The sequence below is a fragment of the Diadema setosum genome, chromosome 7 (assembly GCF_964275005.1).
Source record: "Diadema setosum chromosome 7, eeDiaSeto1, whole genome shotgun sequence".
Lineage (NCBI taxonomy): Eukaryota > Metazoa > Echinodermata > Echinoidea > Diadematoida > Diadematidae > Diadema > Diadema setosum.
Window position 1 is genome coordinate 13,858,652 of NC_092691.1, and position 20,399 is coordinate 13,879,050.

General features: G+C 39.3%; 1 protein-coding gene across 1 annotated transcript in view; it reads right to left on the reverse strand.

The window, feature by feature from the left end:
* The window catches only part of LOC140230885 (GON-4-like protein), an 83,501-nt gene that overhangs the window by 51,721 nt on the left and 11,381 nt on the right, over positions 1-20,399 (reverse strand). The window contains exons 6-11 of the mRNA XM_072311029.1: positions 18,387-18,564; positions 16,157-16,276; positions 14,503-14,543; positions 12,724-13,158; positions 11,028-11,114; positions 10,417-10,603 (exon numbers count right to left, since the gene is read on the reverse strand). Coding sequence (XP_072167130.1) covers positions 10,417-10,603; positions 11,028-11,114; positions 12,724-13,158; positions 14,503-14,543; positions 16,157-16,276; positions 18,387-18,564 — 1,048 coding nt within the window. The remainder of the gene's footprint in view (positions 1-10,416; positions 10,604-11,027; positions 11,115-12,723; positions 13,159-14,502; positions 14,544-16,156; positions 16,277-18,386; positions 18,565-20,399) is intronic.

The following is a 20,399-nucleotide window of genomic DNA, read 5'->3' on the forward strand; positions in this document are numbered from 1 at the left end:
CCCCTGGGGGCCCCCTGGGTGGGGCATGGTGCCCATTTTAACAAATTGAGTTCCTAACCCCCTAGGGATGCTACCTGCCAAGTTTGATGAAAATCGGTCTTGGGGTTTTCAAGAAGAAGATAAAAATGTAAAAAGTTTACGCACGACGGACGACGCACGACGGACGCCGGACGAAGGGCGATCGCAATAGCTCACTTGAGCCTTTGGCTCAGGTGAGCTAAAAAGTTTACGCACGACGGATGACGCATGACGTATGACGGACGCTGGATGAAGAGCGATCGCAATAGCTTGAGCCTTCGGCTCAGGTGAGCTAAAAATGGAAAAAAGTACACTCACAAAATGTGTTCACTCATGGCATTGACTCTTATCATTTCTGGTTCTACAGAGAGAATTATTTCACAAGCTTCTCTAAGTTTTAGGGTCTTGGGTGCCTATGGGTTCTCCAGTTGGCTGGGTGCCTATGGGTTCTCCAGTTGGCATGGTGACTCACTGACTAAATATAGTCACCTACCAAGTTTGGTGAAAATTTGACCAAGCATTTTCAAGAGGACGATGAAAGTGGGAAAATTGGTGCCACAAGTTAGAGAACAAAATTGTGAAGATCTCTTAATTCGGGAGGCTTTTGAGGCCCCTGGGGGTGAGGGCATTGTGCTCATTTGGACAAACTGCGATCCTATCACACACGGATTGATACTTGCAAAGTTTGGTGAAAATCCCTCAGATTTTCAAGAAGAAGCTGAAAATTTATAAGTTTATGCAAGATGAACAATGCACAATAGATGCCAGATGATGAATGATAACACTAACGCACTTAAGCCTTTAGCTATAATAGGTGAATTAAAAAAGCAAAAACAAGACAAAACAAGGAAAAGTAGAAATTACGCGGTGCGTAATATATGTCCCCGCCGGAAGTAGCATTTTGTAGCCAATGTACAATATAGGTAAAAAAATCAAGGTCAAAGGTCAAAGAAGTCAAAGGTCAAAATTCTGTGTAGAAGTTTTGAAGCCCTCACCTAGTGCCATCACTTAAAGCAAACGGAATTGAAATCGGGTTACAAATGGCAAAGGAGTAGCATTTTGTAGCAAAATGTACAATATAGGTCAAAAATCAAGGTCAAAGATCAAAGAAGTCAAAGGTCAAAATTCTGTGTAGAAGTTTTGAAGCCCTCACCTAGTGCCATCACATAAAGCAAACGGAATCAAAATCGGGTTAGAAATGGCGAAGGAGTAGCATTTTGTAGCCAATGTACAATATAGGTCAAAAATCAAGGTCAAAGGTCAAAGAAGTCAAAGGTCAAAATTCTGTGTAGAAGTTTTGAAGCCCTCACCTAGTGCCATCACTTAAAGCAAACGGAATTGAAATCGGGTTACAAATGGCGAAGGAGTAGCATTTTGTAGCAAAATGTACAATATAGGTCAAAAATCAAGGTCAAAGGTCAAAGAAGTCAAAGGTCAAAATTCTGTGCAGAAGTTTTGAAGCCCTCACCTAGTGCCATCATATAAAGCAAACGGAATCAAAATCGGGTTAGAAATGGCGAAGGAGTAGCATTTTGAAGCAAAATGTACAATATAGGTCAAAGGTCAAGGTCAAAGGTCACAATTGAAATTCTGCATAGAAGTTTCAAAGCTCCCATGTAGTGCTATCATATAAAGCAAACAGAATCAAAATCAGGTTAGAAATGGCGAAGGAGTAGCATTTTGAACATTTTGATCACACACGGACGCACACACGGATGGACACACGGACACACGGACGGACACACACACGTACGGAGCCCGTTTCATAGTCCCCTGCTCGAACTCGTTCGGCGGGGACAACAAAAACTAGAGATATCACTATGGCGATTGGTATGCCCCTCTGCCATATCACATGTTTGTCCCATTGCAGCGTGTCTAGACAACGTTAGACAGCAGTTCTACATAATTGGGAACAGTGAAATGACATGTTTGCCACAAATGTTTTGAGTGTTTACTTTCCCTTCAACTAGGTTTCATTTGGCCGGATGGCTAAATTATTTTAGAGAGCAGGTATTTGGAGTTTGGAATTTGAACATTTTTACTTGACCATTGACCCTTGTCCTTTGACCCTATGGCCCACGATTCGTCAAATAATCACTAACTGGTAATATCTATTTTCATGACAATATTTCGAGCTATTTTCAAAATATGGGGAAAATTGTGACATTTAAAGATTTTTACATGATCTTTGATCCCATAGCCAAACTCTTTCTAAACAGAATCATTATGCAGTAATGCATGCATATGACCAGTTTGATTAAGTTTATACATTGAGCAATCTCCAAGGTATGGAGAAAAAGTGTAATTGCAGCATTAGCAGAATTTTAGCATTTTAAGCCCACCCTTGACCCCATGACCCCAAAATTCCCAACAGAATCATTCTCAGGCAGTACATATATACAGTATGTACTTCATGATGATACAAGCCATTTTCCAGATATGAAAGAAAAAAAGAAAAAATTTTAGCATTTTTTTATGTGACCCTTGATTGACCACAAGGCCCAAAACTTTCCCTATATAATTTTTATCTGGTTATACATGTACATACTGAGTTTAAAGAAAATAGCTTCATTATAGATATGTGAGAAATAGTGAAATTTTGAAGAATTTGATCTTTGAACTTGAGCATGTGCATTTAATAGTCGGGTTCATTATGTTTGAATTATAACTTTCGTTGGATTTTTGTGGAGAGTATGAAAACTACACATTTCTGGAAACGTTGTAGTATAAGTAATCACAAAAAGAATGTTTCTTTTTGCACCGTATCACTTACGGCCGCCATCTTGGATTTTACAAAATGGCTGCCATAAACAATGTTTTTGTTGATATATCTCAACTTCTGAGTGACATAGAGCTTTTATTTTGACAGCTACAGTACCATTTTCAAGGTCAAAGAATCCAATGCTCCTAGTTTCATGTGTGTTGAGACATTTCCTATAGCATTTCTTGCAAATTCTTCGCAATTTTGTGACAGATTACGCGATAGAGATTGACAAAGATTTTATTTAAGACTAATGAAGTGTCTACCTAGGTCGTCATGCAGTACCGGGTGTGGGGAGATCATCATGGTCAAGCCCCCCTCCATCCCTCCTGCTTAGATGGGAAGAATCTAAAGAAGGAACATTTGGAAATTTATAGGTGTTGTGATTATTTTCCCCCGATTCTTTTTTTCCTGATTTTGTTCTTTTTTTTTTGGGGGGGGGGAGGGGAGGTACAGCCTTTACCCTGTTCTGTAGCTCCTGAACCATACGTGAGGTTGTTCATATTGTTTTCTTTTGTGAAATACCAGGAATTCACATTAAGGAAGTTCTTCGTCTTTGATGTGAATGGCATGAGGTGATGTAGGCAAGCAGCACTGAGCTGAGTTTATGGTTATGTTAGGACAACTAGTGATGTAAGTGTTATGTAGGAATCACTGGGTAAAGTTTTTCTTCCATGTATGTGACAGACCAAGGGGGTGTGGTGTGATAAGATCAATGCTGATGGACCTTCTCAGAAAATAGGGCCTAGATACACCTGCTTCTATTGTGTGTCTTATCACTGTATTCTGTTAATGGGAAACAACTCTGGCCAATGGCGATGTGCAAATCACCAGAATGTTCCATGGTCTGTATGTACCACCATTCTTGAAGAAGGGCGTACCTTTGGTGTTCTTCGCCACATAGATAACACAGACTTGTCAGAGGACACTGCTGATGAAAAAGGAACCACCCATGGCACGATTATATACATCAGAAGGCACAGGTTCCTGGAGAACCAGTTGCACCATCCTCATCGATAGGCAAAGCCTAGAGTCTATCTACCATTCCACACCATGTAGATACAATATGTATGCTGCACTTTCAGTCGCAGCAGACGACTATAATTAATTCCCCCAAAACCCACGAAACGTTTTGAATTTCCAACCGTCATCGAGGCAGTGCGAATCGGGCGTTCTCATTTTCACCAAAATTCACCTCCTCATATCCCCGCTATACATTGACCAAAATCGCTCAAACTTTCAGTATCAATGTAAAATGATGATTTTTATCTACATACGAAAAATCACGAGAAATGATTGAGAACTTTTTAAGTTATTCAACATTTCACATTTCGCCGTCTCGGGAAACTACCCTCTGATTATTTCCAGACACATCTGGTTGCACCACTTGATATTCATGAAACTTAACATACATATTCATTAGACATGGGCGGACGTTAGCAGAGTGGTGTTCGCTTTGCCGAAGACCTATTTTTGAAGTTACAAGTGAAAATAAATGAGGTATCTTGTCAGAAATCTCAAATTATACGGGAGCAGCAAACGAGAATAATGACGTCATATTCTAAGAAAAACTGATTTGCGCTTGCGCAATGAATGGACTTTCCCATGCTGCTTCCATCCAGCGAGCTGATTGGTCGATGTAATGCAGCGTGCTGTTACTGTGCGATGCGAGGTGGCTGCATGCTGCGGATGCCTGGTACACTGTAGGGCCTACATATACGTGCATGCTATGAGAGTGGGCCGCGGGGTGTCGAGAAGTACAATGTAGCAGTGTGCTGCAGGGGACTTCGCCACCTCAAAAACAAGCACTTAATTACGTTATCAGAACTGGCCTATTAAAAAGAAAGTAGCAAAAATGTGAATATCTATCAGCTATGATACCAGCTATATGATATCAGTTGCAAATTCATGACATTGGATTATTCCAACTTTACGTAGATTTTACTGCACTAGTAAGTAACATTACAACTACGAATTCCCGGTACGAGTTACGATCAGAGTACAGCAGTGCCATACGGCACTGAAGTACAGGTGACGTGAGCGCAACAAAGATGTGGGTACGTGGGACTGTACCCTGTCTTCCCGTGTGCGAGTGACTATGAAATTTCGTGCTCGGAACGAAGGTAGAAAGTGCACTTCTTTCGATTATTTCCAGACATATCCAGATGCATGACTTCTCGAATGTGATATTTTAGAGTTCCGTATAGAAATACATACTTAGTAACATACTTGAAAATTTTTTGTTCACGAAGTAAAAATGTGAAATTTTAGTAACAATTTCTGACAATTATTTTCCGTTTTGAGAGTGAAGTTATGCTCCAGTTTGGAATATTTTATCGTCGTTATTTAAAAAAGGTTGAACATAATGGCAGGTTAAAGTGAGGTTTTTACTTTTCATAACTGTTTGGATTATCAAAAAATATGAATAAATAGTAAAGTTACAGCAGTTTTGCTGCGACACTTTCCTAGCGGTTTTCATGTGAAACGTGTTCATTCAAGAGGAAAGCTAGGTCAGGTCAAAATGAAAACAGTCAGTTAATTGCACCCGTCCGCTGCGACTGCTTTGTCAAGTCAATACCACAACTTGCGAAGAGAAGAGACCACATTGTCACCAGTGAAGAAATCTCAGAATGCTACCAGCTGTAACAACTACAGAAGGATTGTTGCACTTTCTTTATTTAGAATTGAAGTAGGGGGAAACATCAAGCAATATTCCAGGCTGAGCAATTTACAAATGTCTGACCCAGGCAAGAGCCATACCATTACTCCTAGAAGTGGCACATGAGTGGTCAACCCCGCTGACTGATCATTTAAGCAAGTCAACCGAGAAACCCGACTTTTGAAGAGCACCCTACAGTCATTTCATTATTCTGACATTGCTCTTTCTGAGAATGTGGTTCAATTGTTAGACCTATTACCAGAAATGCCCAGTTGTCCCATGACTGGGAGAACTTCATGTTGTCTTGGCTACTGTATGCGCTCTTGGTGCCTCCTGGCGTTGATGATGCTGTGATATAATAATCTCAGCATCAGTTTCTATATTTTAGAAGCTGATATCTTTAGGTGTGTAACAATGAGGCAAATCCTGAAATGTACACATTATAGGGTGCTCGTCATGCCCACGCCTATTCATATAATTATGTAGCTCTCCATGAAATGGCGCTGGAAAACTTCTTCAAGGAAAACCTACAACTGAAAGAGGTTTACCTGAAGGCAACACACCAAGTTGAAGCTGAAACGAAGCAAAACAAGCAAACACCACTCTATACTTGAGGCTTTGACCACTACTGATATTATCACGGCTTTCGAGGAATGGAACAAAAACAGATATAAGAATGCAATGTTCAAGGCAATGATGAATTACCTAAAAGTTGAAGCAATCCTATGCTTTGCCGCTGCAACCAGAAATGCTGATCAATCCAGTACCAGGTCAGAGATGACACAAAATATTCAAAAAAGCAGATTCCTTTCACAAAGAAAGTCGAAGGCTGACTTCACCTACTACCTTGCTTCAAAGACTCTAGAGTACTACAGTACAACACACAAACATGTCATCATGTCTTCTTCCGGGCATACCAGGAGCAACAAAGACTTATTTTCCAGGATAAGAATCATGAAGAGGTAGGCACACTGTTGATCTTTCATGTTGTCCTAGCATCACAGCAAAACTTATCAAATGCAGAGAAGGTTTTCTACTCTACAGACACAGATGTCCTTCTTCTTCTTCTTCTTCTGGTTAAGTATGCCTCAATCAATTAGCTGAAGATTCTTACAGACTGTTAGTGTTCTAATAGTCATAGCAAATATAGTCACTAGTGTTAGTTATAGCAAACTTCGAGCTCATGCTGAAGAACACGTTCATATTCATGACCTCTGGGTTATGGATATAGAACCTATATTATGGAGAGCCATAGGGCCAGCCTTCTATGAATTCACTGGTGCTTACAGCACTGGAATATGATTTCTCGTATATGCATAGCAACCTGGCTGCAAGTTTATATGAAGGCAGAAGAGATGTAATCAGTTTTCTGCAGATGCTTTCCACAGGGGCTGAAAGGACTGAAATTTAGTTGCTGGCTACTCTGGCAAGCTTTGTCTGTGAAGCCTACTCCCCCAAAGGCATCTACATCAGGACTATCTCCGAACTGCGATGGCATCTCTTCTGCAAGCATATGGCAGAAATTGACAAGCTACCTCCCACCCTTGGAGCTGTGAGACATCATATCCTACGAGTCCATACCCAAGCCAGAGTGAGAGGACCCACCAGCATTGCTCTACAGGATCCTCAGTTTGATCCTCTGCAGTATATGGCTACCACAATGAGTCTGATGGCCTGCTGAAACCAACCATGACAGATGTCCTCCCAGATCCAAAGGCCATAATTGAGATGGTTAGCTGTCAATGCAAAACAGACTGCTTTTAATTCTGCCAGACAGTCTTGCAGAACAAAGAACTTAACTATCCTGCACTGATCTGTGCTGGTGAGGCAGTGAGTGTCAGAATGATGAGGACACTCAGAGCAAGTATAAAACTGATGATGATGATGATGATGATAATGGGGATGATATATGTAAAGAAGGTTGCCCGTTTCTGCTATGAGGAGATTCTGGGGTTTTTTTAAATTTTTTTATGGACACTATGTTAGTGGAACATTCATGTCTGATCATTCGTAAACACAAACAGTTTTCATATGGTTGAATCTTGTTTATCAGTTTTTAGCATTGGATTCCTTTTTAATATTAAAAAAAAAATGGTTTCCTCCAAGATCTACCCATTTCTATCATGACGTGCATGGTTTCTCCTCGGTGGAACATTTAAGTATGATCATTTGTGCAACAATCAATGAATCAGAAAATGTAATTCAGGTGAGTTTATGATTGAATCTAGATTATTTTTATGTTACCACTGCATTTCTTTGCTGGTGAGGCATTGAGTGTCATAATGAGGACACTTAAAGCAAGCACATTTAATGTATGGACTGAAGGGAGACGATAATGGAGATTATAATATGTACAGAAAGATGTTGCCTCAAAGAATAAACCCAGTCATGAGGGGTATATTGGTTCGCAATGGACACTAACTACCAAAGTGGACATTAAAGTCTGATTACTTGTAGAACAGTCAATGAAACAGAAAATGACAGTTTATGATTGAATCTACAGCATAGATTTTCTTAAGCCATTCTATTTCTGTGCCGAGGCAGCGGCGAGTGTCAATATAATGAGGGTATTCAGACCAAAAATGAAACTGACGATGACAATGATTGAAATGAGATGGAAAGAAAGTTGGCTGCCTCAGAGATTAAACCAATTTCTGTCAGGAGGACCATGCTGGTTCTTTGGTTAGACACAACTCATAAAACCCGATCCAATTAATCACTTTGATGGTTAATTTTATGTTGATTACTTTAGAAAAATGGTCAGTGTCAATTTGCAATAAAAAAGAAAAAAACAAAAGTAAAACAAATATAAAATACATAAGAAAATCTAAAAAAAAATACATAAGAATTGAAATGACTTTTAGAAATTTTTATGATGTACAATTGTTGAATATGCTAAAACAGATATACAAAGCAGAAAGTAGACTCTCAATTATCTTATTAGGCTAAAATATGATCATGGGCTTAATTTGCATACTTGATTGATAGTCTAAGATTAGAAATGTATTAATTCAAAAAATCTTATGACACAATCTTGTAGATTACGGGTGTCATGCATGCCAAATTTCGTCGCGATCGCACCACTGATGGCCAAGATCTCGGGGGCGGGGCAGTTTTAGCACAGCCAAAAACGCCTGGACTCATTGGGGGTAATGGAATATTTATATCTGATTACTTAATACAGACAATGAAATACAGTATGAAATGTCAGTCAGGCAAGTTCACAGTTGAATCTGACTATTTTTTTAATGCGGCTTCCTCTGCCATTGGAATTCTTCTTGGTTGCCTAAGAGATTAAATCCATTTCTCTCATGATGAGCATATTGGTCCCACAGCCATGGACACAAACTTATTGCAATGTTCATGTCTGGTCACTTGTAAAACAATTAATAAAACTTAAAATGTCAGTCATGTGAGGTTATTGTTGAATTTAGCCTATCCATTTTGCTACCATTGCATACCTGCCAACATTTCAAGATGAAATATCTTACACGTGGATTGCAAAAATCTTATTTCATATGCAAACTGAAGTTAAAAATCTTACTTTCAGTCAAATCTTCAGAAAATACACATGAAAGGTATATCTAAACATTTTTTTTTAATCGTATTTCTCTGACAGAAAATCTTATTTTGCTATTTTTAATGTAAAAAATCTTACTGAATCTGATAAAATCTTATTAGTTGGCAAGTATGCCATTGGATTTCTTGGCCCTGAAAATGGTGGTTTTGCTGTCAAAATCAAATTCCTGGGTCATTTAGAAGTCAATATATTGAAGAAAACATGTTTTACGGCAGCCATTTTGGAAAAATCCAAGATGGCAGCCATATAGGTATCAGTGCAAATGGAAACATTGTTTTCCTGATTGCTTATACAATAACCTTTCCAAAAATGTATAATTTTGATACTCTCAAAAAAAAATTCGGCGAAATTACATAAGGAACCCGACTATAAAAGTTTATAGGCACAACTTCGCCCACTCATATACATGCCAAGTTTCATTAGGATACCTCAAACTTTTTTTTTTAGCTACCCTGTCCACAAAATTGATGAGGACAGAAGGACAGACGGACATAAGGGTGGATGGACAAACGGACAACCCCAAAACACAATAGGCGTTTTCACATCAGCCCGATGTTTCGAGATAGCGCGCTATCTTCTGACTTGGGAAATTTTCCCGATAGCGAGATAGCGCGCTGTTTGATAATGTGAACACAAATTTGCGCGCTAATTGTATCGCTCTGATCGAGAAAATTTCTCGACTTGAACTCGGGAAATTTCTGAAATAGCGGGAGAGTAGCGCGCTATTGGATAATGTGAAAACGACTCGAGAAATTTGCGCGATGAATTCCATCATTCCTAGCGTGTGTGACCCGATCGACCGAGGCAAACTGCACACAAAGCATGAGGAATTTTTGAGAGGGCACACACGTTACTGATGCTGTTTGCACATACTCAGCTGTCGAATTTGCTATTTTAAAATTTTTAACTATTCGGGCTACCCCCTCTTCGGGCTGATGTGAATAAGAAATGAAATAGCGCTCTAATTCGCAATCGCGGAAAATTTTTCGAGCTTGGATGTTTATCGGGCTGATGTGAAAACGCCTAATGCCTCCAATGACATTTCTTAGTGGAGGCATTAAAAAACAACCAATAGTTGTATAAATTTGAAATTCAGTGATGATAAGTGATAATAGGTACATATATGTACATGTAAAATTAAGACAATTTGAATGCTAGTCAGTTACAAAGAAGTGGTATGGCACTGTACACACACCTAAAATAGCAATCTCCGTCACAGAGTTATGACACTGCTTGTCTTCAATTAATCTGTTTTGTTTATACACTGTACCTAATTCTAGATTTGTTGACACTCGGTGCAATTGTGCAAGGACTGTATATGTGAATGTTCAATGACCACTTCTTTATTAAGTCTATAAACATATACAATTTGTAATTTCACTGGACTGCAATTAATACCATTTGTAGCCTTGTAATGTAACTCGTCATCAACATCATCTCCTTTGGGGGGTGTGTCAACGATTCGAAGGGCTTCAGTCAGGTTGCAGGAGCGGAAATTTGAGTGAAACTGGAGATGGGCACCACAGGACTCCCTTTGTGTCTTGACACCTTCCTCATTCACACAGGCCAGCAGCTCTAGCTCCGTCTAGGGGACAAGGAGCAGTAAATCAACTAACGAGGGCAGGTCTCTCAGTTTAGGAATATTAGCTTAACTTACATCTATAATGCAAAATGTGATGGCCTTTTACCTACGGCACTAGACTATTGATCAATACAATCAATAGTGGTATTTTTATCTAGGCCTGGCCAAAAGTAATGCTGGTGTGTATGATATTTGTTTATAATTGTTGTTCTACACATTTTGCAACAAGGCACAAATATATCTGGTGGTTTATTTACATTGAGCCAAGGTTCCCTTTACCATTGAAACAATGAAAACATAATACCTCCAGGGAAACTTCATGGCTGAAACATTTAAAAAAAAAAAAAAAACTGCTAAAAATGTTAGATGCTAAAGCTCAGAGTGCATACCAGTAGGTACATATTAATTAATGCTATAATATATTTACCAGAAATTGTTTTGACTGTTCAGCATACTCTGACAGCTTTGGTTTCTCCCTAGTAAGAAGGTGAACTTGACACAGAAGTTGTACATGCTGGAAATGAAAATGATGAAAACAAAAGTAGGACAAATTGTGTTATAAGGAATGATATGACTGTCAGATCAGCAACAAAGTGCTATTCAAACCCTTCTTACTTGCATATCCAGTCAGTTAATGACAGAATGTTTAACCCTAACTAGGCCGGGCTATTTAGGTAGATCATAGAGCCGGGGGGGGGGGGGGGGGGGGGGGCCTCCCAGGCCCCCCCTCCAGATCTCGGCCGTCGACCGCGCGATCGAGATGAAAATTGGCACACACATTGCCTGTGATGTAATCTAAAGTACCACAAAGTTAAATTTTTTTAAAATCATCATTTATGCTAAATTATGCTAATTTACACATAATGATGCATGAAATCAGACAATTTGGTATAAATCACTAAATAAAGCTCAAAATGGGCACATTTTTTGTGTATTCTTTTTAGTGTCCTGAGCAAATATAAGAGAAAAAAATTGCGCCATTAGAAAAAGTTTAAGTATTTTATTGTTTTTTGAGTTTCTTATGTATTTCTTTGTTTTTTTCGACTTTATGTTTTTCATTGTTTTTCGATGAAACTTGTCCGCGACATTGTTCCGAACAAGAAATATGTTATTATTTGATTTTAATCAATAAAACCCCAAAATAATCATGCTTTTATGAAATTTGCCTGTAAGCACAGTTTGCATTGAAATTGTACACGAATTCACGTTTTTGAGCAATTTTTGGTCTGACATGCACGTACATATTTATGCGCAACTTCGGAACCACGTGCCCGGGCATCCCAAATTTGGTGTCAAAAGATGCGGGAGACTCGAAAGAAAAAAGTCATGAAACATCGCGGCAATAGCTTTTCGCGTTAGTGATACATCGCATGGAACGTCGAGGGGGGGCCTCAGAGGCCCCCCCCCGCCTAGTTAGGGTTAAGAGTACAGTTGAACCTCTATTATCCGGCCTCCCTTTATCCAGATCTCTCTATTATCCGGACGCAATCTCGCCATGATTTTTTTATCTTTTGTAAAAATTACGGGAGGAAAGGGGGATTCCCAACGGATACATTTCTTAATAATTATTTAGGTAAATCATCCCAAGAATTTATAAAAGAAAATGATTTCATTCTTGCAAACACGAACCTCTATTTTGGGGTCTGTTACTGAGTGTAACAATGAAAAGGTTGCAGTATAGGCCTAAACATTACTACATGTGGTACTACAATGGGCTACGTCAGTACATGTACATGTGTATGTATATGTAGACTCTACATGTATAAAGCATTGAGTCTCCCGTATCCGGCCAAATCCCTTATCCGGACGAGCCCCGGTCCCGACTTGTCCGGATACGAGAGGTTCAACTGTATACGATTGTGTTCTTTCACAAATTCACTTTCCTTCTGATACTAGATCCTGAAGATATATCTCATGTCATCTTTTCTGATTATCCCTGCATACAGTGATATTATGATGATGTCAAATACAGTGTAGACTAGTCTTGAAAAAGTTCATCAGGGGACTGAAAATCACAACAGAGTACCTCCAGTCCCTGATACTTCTTTTCTGTTCAGAGTGACATTAAACAGTGACAGTATTTTCCTGGTAAGACTTTGTGAGTTCACTGTCACCCATCTCACCTGCTGCATCTGCTGCTGGAGCTGAAAGAGCTCTTGCACCCCAAAGGTGAGGGCAGGGAGAGGTTTGGGCTGAAAGTCAAAGCCTTGGCAGACAGCCTGCTGTACTGGCTGCATCACCACCAACTGCCCCTCGGCACGTTCCACTGCAGTGGCTACCGACTGGAATGCTTCTGATTGCCCTGTTGGTGTTGACACAGATGGCAGCAAGATGGATGGCAGAGAGGAAGGTGGTGTTGACGTGGACTGCACAAGGGTGGATGTATCAGATGTAGAGCATGTTGCTGCTCCTGACTCAGGGACAGCTGGAGATGAGAGAAGCTTGCAGGGGGACAGTTTCTGCTTCTGCTGCAGCAGGTTTCCAATGAGAGTAGGCTGTGGCTGCTGGTCAAACTTCTCCATGTCAAAGTCTTCCAGCCAGTCCACCTCATCCCCATACTACAAAATGGATTGGACGCAAAGAAATGGTTCACAAATGATTCATCACGCGTTACCCCGGGGTACCGTAGTACCCCGGGTAACCGCGTTGTGTAGCGCCACCTCACGTCCACTCGAGGACAGCCAGAGAAAAATGCATGCACTGTGTGTGCGTGTACATAGCATTCCCATGCCACTGCATGTTATACTATGCGTGCATGGAAGCTGCGATCCCACTAGCGTGTGCTTTAGTGCAGTGCAGTGCAGTGGCTAGCGCGCACTAGCTCCAGCACCAAAATAATTTCCTCTTTTTGGCACCCAGGGTACAACCTTTTTAAAAAAATAAATAATTCAACAAAATGGCTTATTTTCATTTGGTGCCCCGGGATACCATTTATGTCATCAAATGGGACTGTTGAATGGCAAAATATAGTAACATAGAGATAGAAAATACTGTAGGATGGATGTGTACACTGTATATGCACAGCAGTATATGCAAGTGGATTGATAGATGGGCAGATGAAGGAGGACCAAAAAGAGAGTAAATAGCAGTTTGTTGTCAAACATATAGGTTAAGGATCACTATTTCCTGCACTCATATTACTGTAATTACCACTGCTTAATTTCAATTTTCAACTACATCCCCTCTTTCAAATAAGTTACCTTGGCACACACACAAAGAAATATATAATTAAGAAAAAAAAAAGGTGAAGTAGTTCAAATGGCAAAGGTTCCTCTTCACAAATTGCTGAAGGCTCGTAAGCTCCATGTTGAAACTGTACAACAAAAATCACTTACGGGCAAGCATGCTATTTTTATTTAATGGTAACCAGTATGATATTGTTCTCCATCGCTCATGTGATCATAGTGCTTTCTACATCTTTTGCTAGTGGAGATATCCAGTAAAATAAGCTGTACATAAAAAATTATGCACCAAAATAGTTAATCTATATGACTGTGTATTCCATTTCTATCTCTCTCTCTCTCTCTCTCTCTCTCTCTCTGCCAGAAGTTCTCATGTGGGTCCAGCCTAACAAGAGGGTACAAGTACTCAGACCTTGTAAAGGAAGTACAGCAGTATTTCTACAGAATGAACAATCCCATTCACATGTTGAATTGGTAGTTTAGTGTTATTCATTACAAATTAGAGGGAGTGTCACATGCAGTACTCAGGAGCTGAAAACTTCTGAAGTTATATGTACCACCCATCCTTTTATATGTATAATGCTCTAGAATACCACTTATGGCAATTCTTCTGTCAGGTGAGACACTTTTTATGGGTCACATACTGCAATTTGGCATTCAGACCACACTTAAATCAGCAATAGGAGGAATCAGGACAAGCTTTCCAAGATTTGTACTCACAGCTTCAACAACTTCATCCAAGAGTTCATTCAGCTCCTTCTCTATTCAGACAAATGACAAACAATATACAAACAAAACTATTACAAGTAGAAAGTGCAAGTAAACTGAAGTAGTAAGGATAAGAGTGATAAAGTAGCTCCCTTCACTGGCCCTGACAATTGCATACAGTCACGAAGGATGCCATATAATTCAACCACTTACTTTGATTGTTACATTTGGTACCAAAAATACCTCGTTCTGATTTAAAAAAAAAAATAAAATAAAAAAAAATGCAGCAATATGTCTGCAATGTACAGTCAAGAAGGATGCTGTAAGGGGAATAGTAGATCAATATTGTAGACTGATTATGATGTGTGAGGATCGATGGAGAGATGGAAATGTAATAAAGAAGAGGTAACGCTGTGTGCCGAGTTGGCAGAAGTAAAGAGGAACACCTTACGTAATCCTGGTGTCGATATCAGTCATTCTGTATGTTGTCAGACGTCCCCCTACATTTTGACATTTCTGGTCTATTCTCTTGGGGAAGCGCCTCACATGGTGGAAGTTACCATGGTAATGCATTATTCAATAAAAACAGGCATGTACTGACAAAAAAGGTGTCTTGCACATCTGCCTATAATGGTGACACAAAATTTGATCCTGCAACAATTGCTCCAGTCTTACTTTCTCCAAGGACTTAATGTTAGGGTTAGGCTTGTGGTAGGGTTTTAGGTCTAGTTTGATGTGAAAATGAGGATTAGGGTTAGGGTTATGTTTGTGGATAGGTTTCGTGTTTGGCTTAGCATGAAGATATTTCATGCCAACTGTCGCAGGAGTAAATGTCAAACGTGCCAAATCTTATGTCAATTGCTCAAAAACTGAAGGAGTAGTTTCATCAACAAGATTTTGCAACAGATTGACCCACTGACCTGCCGCCTGCCCAACTGACTTACTGACTGGACATCCGACCTAAGAGTGATCCCCCAAATCCCTTACACACTGTATGGTTCAGTGTCATGATATATGAAGTTCATGATCTTGACCACTGACATTAATAAACAAAATGATATCTTTGTGTAAAGGAAGTTTCCTGTATCATATTTATCATCACACCACATTACATTGTTTTCCCAGTTACTATAAGCTATTGCTGTAAAAAGAGTTTTAAGGTGGAGTTCAGTTTTCATTGATCATGACCTCTGACCTCTTACCCTATCATTTCTTTCAAAATATTATCTAATTAGTTCGATCATTCATCCCACATAATATTACCACTCTACATTCCAAGCTTAAGTTTTGACTCAAAATTACAATTTTAGCTCTGAAATTCAATGACTTCGAAAAAGTTGGCTCTAAATCTTGTCAGCGCCTCATGTACACAGCATAGGTGGCTCAAGCATCGAGAAAAATCACTCTAAAATCATGATCACATGATCTGGAGTGTATGGACAAATGCAAGGAAGAACGACCTGAAAGCATTATGCGTCCAACCTACATCAGGAAAAATAGCACATAAAACAGAGTAGTTCCTGTTTGACGACTGAGCTCCTGTGCTGTGCTAGTACACAAGACACACTGTCAAATTCTGGTACTTCCTGACATGAAGAAAAGTGCGTCTTTCACACAAATTTTACTTTACACAAAAGCAGCACTGAAAATGAGATGAATAACTTACTGCTAACACGAACTGCCTTATCAGTTCGGTAGTCTTCTTTATCCATTGTTTCTTCTTCTGCCAGGAAATTGTATTCAGGATCATTTTGTTCGTCATCATTTGTGTCCACGTTGGTCACATCTGAATTGTAGAAATATTGTACACTGTCATGTACTTAAAACAATAAATACTTGAGTATACTGATTACAGGAAAATGAATCAACTTCCTTGATAAATGTAGAAATATCATGCTTATCACATGAAAACAACTTTCCTTTTGCACTTGTTCATGGACATACCTTGCATAAAATTTAAACTGACTGGTAGAAATACAGTTTGAAAACACCAAATCTGCAAACTTTCTTTAAAGAAAATGATGCATCATGACTGACATCTCTTCCTTATGAATATATCGAAACATGCATAACAATATACCAGTAATGCTTAAAGTGAATTTCAACACCGTGTTGGCAACAACTGAATTGAGTAATATCAAAATAATGCTAGGATGCTTCATAGGAATTGGATCTAAAACAAATGAGTTATGGAATTTTGAAGTTTCACACCAATTCACAAAACAATAACATAAAGAGAACCTACAAATATACACCATGAATGTAGATTAAGTGGCATGACAATGTCGTACACTTTTGGGTCTTCCATTGAACTCCATACTAATCTTCACTATATTTCCTTCTTTCATATCAAATAAAAAACAAATAAAACCCCTGTATCCTATGCATGAATTTCTGTTGTGTTGCAATCATCTAGCAATTATGACTTTCACAAGGAAAATAGCTGTAGTTGCTAAACTCTTTGACATTTTTAGCACAAACAAGTGGGAAAGTTGTATGTTGATAATATCATCACCTCAGCTAAATGGCACATACAAGTGTATGTGGTTGTGGCAAATAACACTATTCTGAGAATACACAAGCTCTTAAAGGGACTGTACAGTACTGGTTGAGGTGGAGATTCATGTTTTGAACATTCCTAAGTGAGATAATGAGAAACCTCTTCTGAAATATGAAAGAGCATGTAATTTTAAGAAGGACTCAACGTGTATTTGATGAAAATTGGTTTTCAAATGGCTAAGATATCCAAAAAAGTGATAATAATAAAAGGCGACAGGCCACGCCTTTTATTAGGATCTTGTTGTTTCACCTTGTTTTTAGATATCTCAGCCATTTCAAAGCCGATTTTCATCAAATAAACTTTTGATACCCCTTAGAATTGCATGCTCTTTGACATCTCATAGAGTGGTTTCTGAATATCTTGCAAAATTTTAAAAGGTAAATCCTCACCTTAACCAGAATTGTACACACCCTTTAAATTCCGAAACGATATTCTAGTCCAAATTTGACGGCACTTCTACAATTTCATTGCACTCATTTTACTCTATTTTTTAAGTAAACCTGAATATGACGTAGAATCATATCATGCAAACTTCTCTTCAACCTATGGGGACAGTCACATTAACCTCATGTGATACATACTAGTGGGAATTCACACACATGCTGCAAGGGAAAGTCATGTCATGTTCTTTCAATCCTGTATTAACCTGATATTTATCAATTTCCACTATGAATTTAACCCAACTAGGCCGGGGGGAGGGGGGGGGGGAGGAATTGCCCTCTCAACATTCCACGTGATGTGTCGCCATCACAGAAAGCTATCGCTGCAATGTTTCATGACTTTTTTTCTTTAAAGTCTCTCGCATTTTTTGACACCAAATTTGCGATGCCCAGGCACCAGGCTCTGAAATTATATATAATTATGTGTATGCTTGTCATGCCAAAAAATGCTCAAAAATGTGAATTCTTGTACAATTTCAATGCAAAATGTGCTTACAGTCAAATTCCCCTCCCCCAAGCTCTATCATCTACCTATAAATAGCCTGGTCTAGTTAGGGTTAAGAAAGAAGAAACATGGTTTTGTGTCTCCTCGTGTACAAAGAGAAAGGATTGGTAGAGAACTGTTCTCAGAGTCAAAATATAATTACACTTTAGTCTACACATCTGACGATTTAATGATACTCAATCTACAATCATAATCTTGTGATTATACTTGTGATTATACTTTCAGGATACACATGAGGTATTCACAATAAATTCACAATCACTAAACAATCCAATATGCAATGAAGCAGAATACAGATATTGCAAAGGTCTTGGGCAAAAATCTTAAAGCATGTTTAGCACACCAGATTATATTGACTTTACTAATAGGAAAAACAGAAATGTCTTTATACCCTCCGTACGAAAGAGTCCGGCCAGCCATTTTTTCCATTCCACATCTTCATGATCGGATTCATACACATCATACATATCATGTTCTGCATCTGGCGCAACAAATGATGCCTCGATCGCCTCCAAAGGCTTGTCTATTGGACACTTGGATCTGGTACGATGAGCGATTATAGTGGCCTCCTAGTAGTCATTTGTGGCACGAGAGGGTTTTTCCACAAGAAAGAGAAAATATGTGACAGAAAGAAAGTGAGTATTCATTCACAGCTAAAATGTAGAAGAGATTAAAGACAGAGAGAGAGAGCCAAGAGTCTCACACTCACCTGAGTATTGCAAGCCTAGTTCACCTTCCATACATTCTTGCAGACTCTCACTCAAGAACATTGCAATCTTTGGGGGGCAGGGTGTGGTGGGGGCAGCTTTGAGAGCTGGGGGCATGGTATCCATTTGCACATTCTATCACATTGGTAAAAATACAGGTCTGCCAAGTAGGTTCTACACTGTATTAGAAAGTTTGACAATGCAGTTTGAAAAAACAAAACAAAACAAAACAAAACACAACTTATCATCTCTGATTCCAGAGAAGAATATTTATGAATATTCCTTAATTTGGGCAGTGTGGGCCCCCTGGTGCCCCAAAGGGTAGCATGGTGCCCACTCGAGCAAGTTGAGATCCTATCCCCTACAAATGCTACCTGCCAAGTTTTGTGAAAATCCATCATGTTGTTTTCAAGAAGATTAGGAAAATGTACAATTTAAACCTGCATTTGGATACCTCCTCCCCCAGATTCAAAGGGGGGGGGGGGCAAACCTGGATCTGCAATGAACAAACTGGAAACTACAGTCATCAACAATGTACTAATTCATAGTAACTTTGCTTTATCACTTATGGTTTCAGAAAAGATTTGTAATTATTTGCCCTCCTCTCCCAAAGGCCCCTAAGGGGAGCATGGTGCCCAGCTGAAGCAATTGAGATCTTAACCCCCCCCCCCCCCCCCCGACATGCTACCAGTCAAGTTTGGTGAAAATCCATCAAGGGGTTTTCAAGAAGAAGATGAACAAATACAATTTAAGTCCCCACTTGGACCACCAGTGACAAAGAGGGCAGGGTGGGGGGGGGGGGGGGAAGGGGGACACCCCTGATTCCACCATGAACAAACTTGAAATGTCATCAACATACTAACTCATAGTATTAACTTGGCTCTATCACTTCTGGCTCTAGAAAATATTTTTAAAGATTCCTTAATTGGGATAGGGGAGGCCCTGGGGACTCCCAAGTGGGGCATGGTGCCCATTTGAACAGAATGAGATCCTATCCCACTAAGATGTAACCTGCCAAGTTTAGTGAAAATTCATTATGGGATTTTCAAAAAAAAAGATGAAAACGTACAATTTAGCCCCCAATTTCAACCCCTCTCTTAGGCTCAGGTTAGCTAAAAAACATACAAACAAACAAACAAACAAACAAGCAAACAAACATGTCAGACAATAACTTTAACATAAATCACACTAATAACAGTAATTTTTTTAAACAACAGTATCATATTAACAATATCAGGAGAGCAAAAAGAATAAGGCATATTTTCAGAGTGCCAGGAGCACAAGAAGCCTTTGCTGAACAATGACTAGTTGGATTAGAATGCAATGCTAAAGAACCTCCTCTGGGTATCATATCATTGTACAGTGTAACCTGAGCACAACACATAATGCCTCCGGCACCACTTCGTGGTGGAGGCATAAAAATCTTTATCAAACTTGAATCAATGCTCCTCTGATATACTGTGACTATATTGGAAATACGTACCATAGACTGAACTTTCTCATCTCCACAACACAAGGAAATGGTGAATGGCAAAGATTAAAAAGGTGAACAGTGAAGGTACAGCCTACTGCACAAACGGGCAAGCTGATCCATATACAGTGATGTTGACTGCTCTTGCATTGCACTATCCTGCAACAGAATATGCCTACCCCAGATAGTAAGGACTACTTTTCAAAACTTCCGCTAATCTACACAG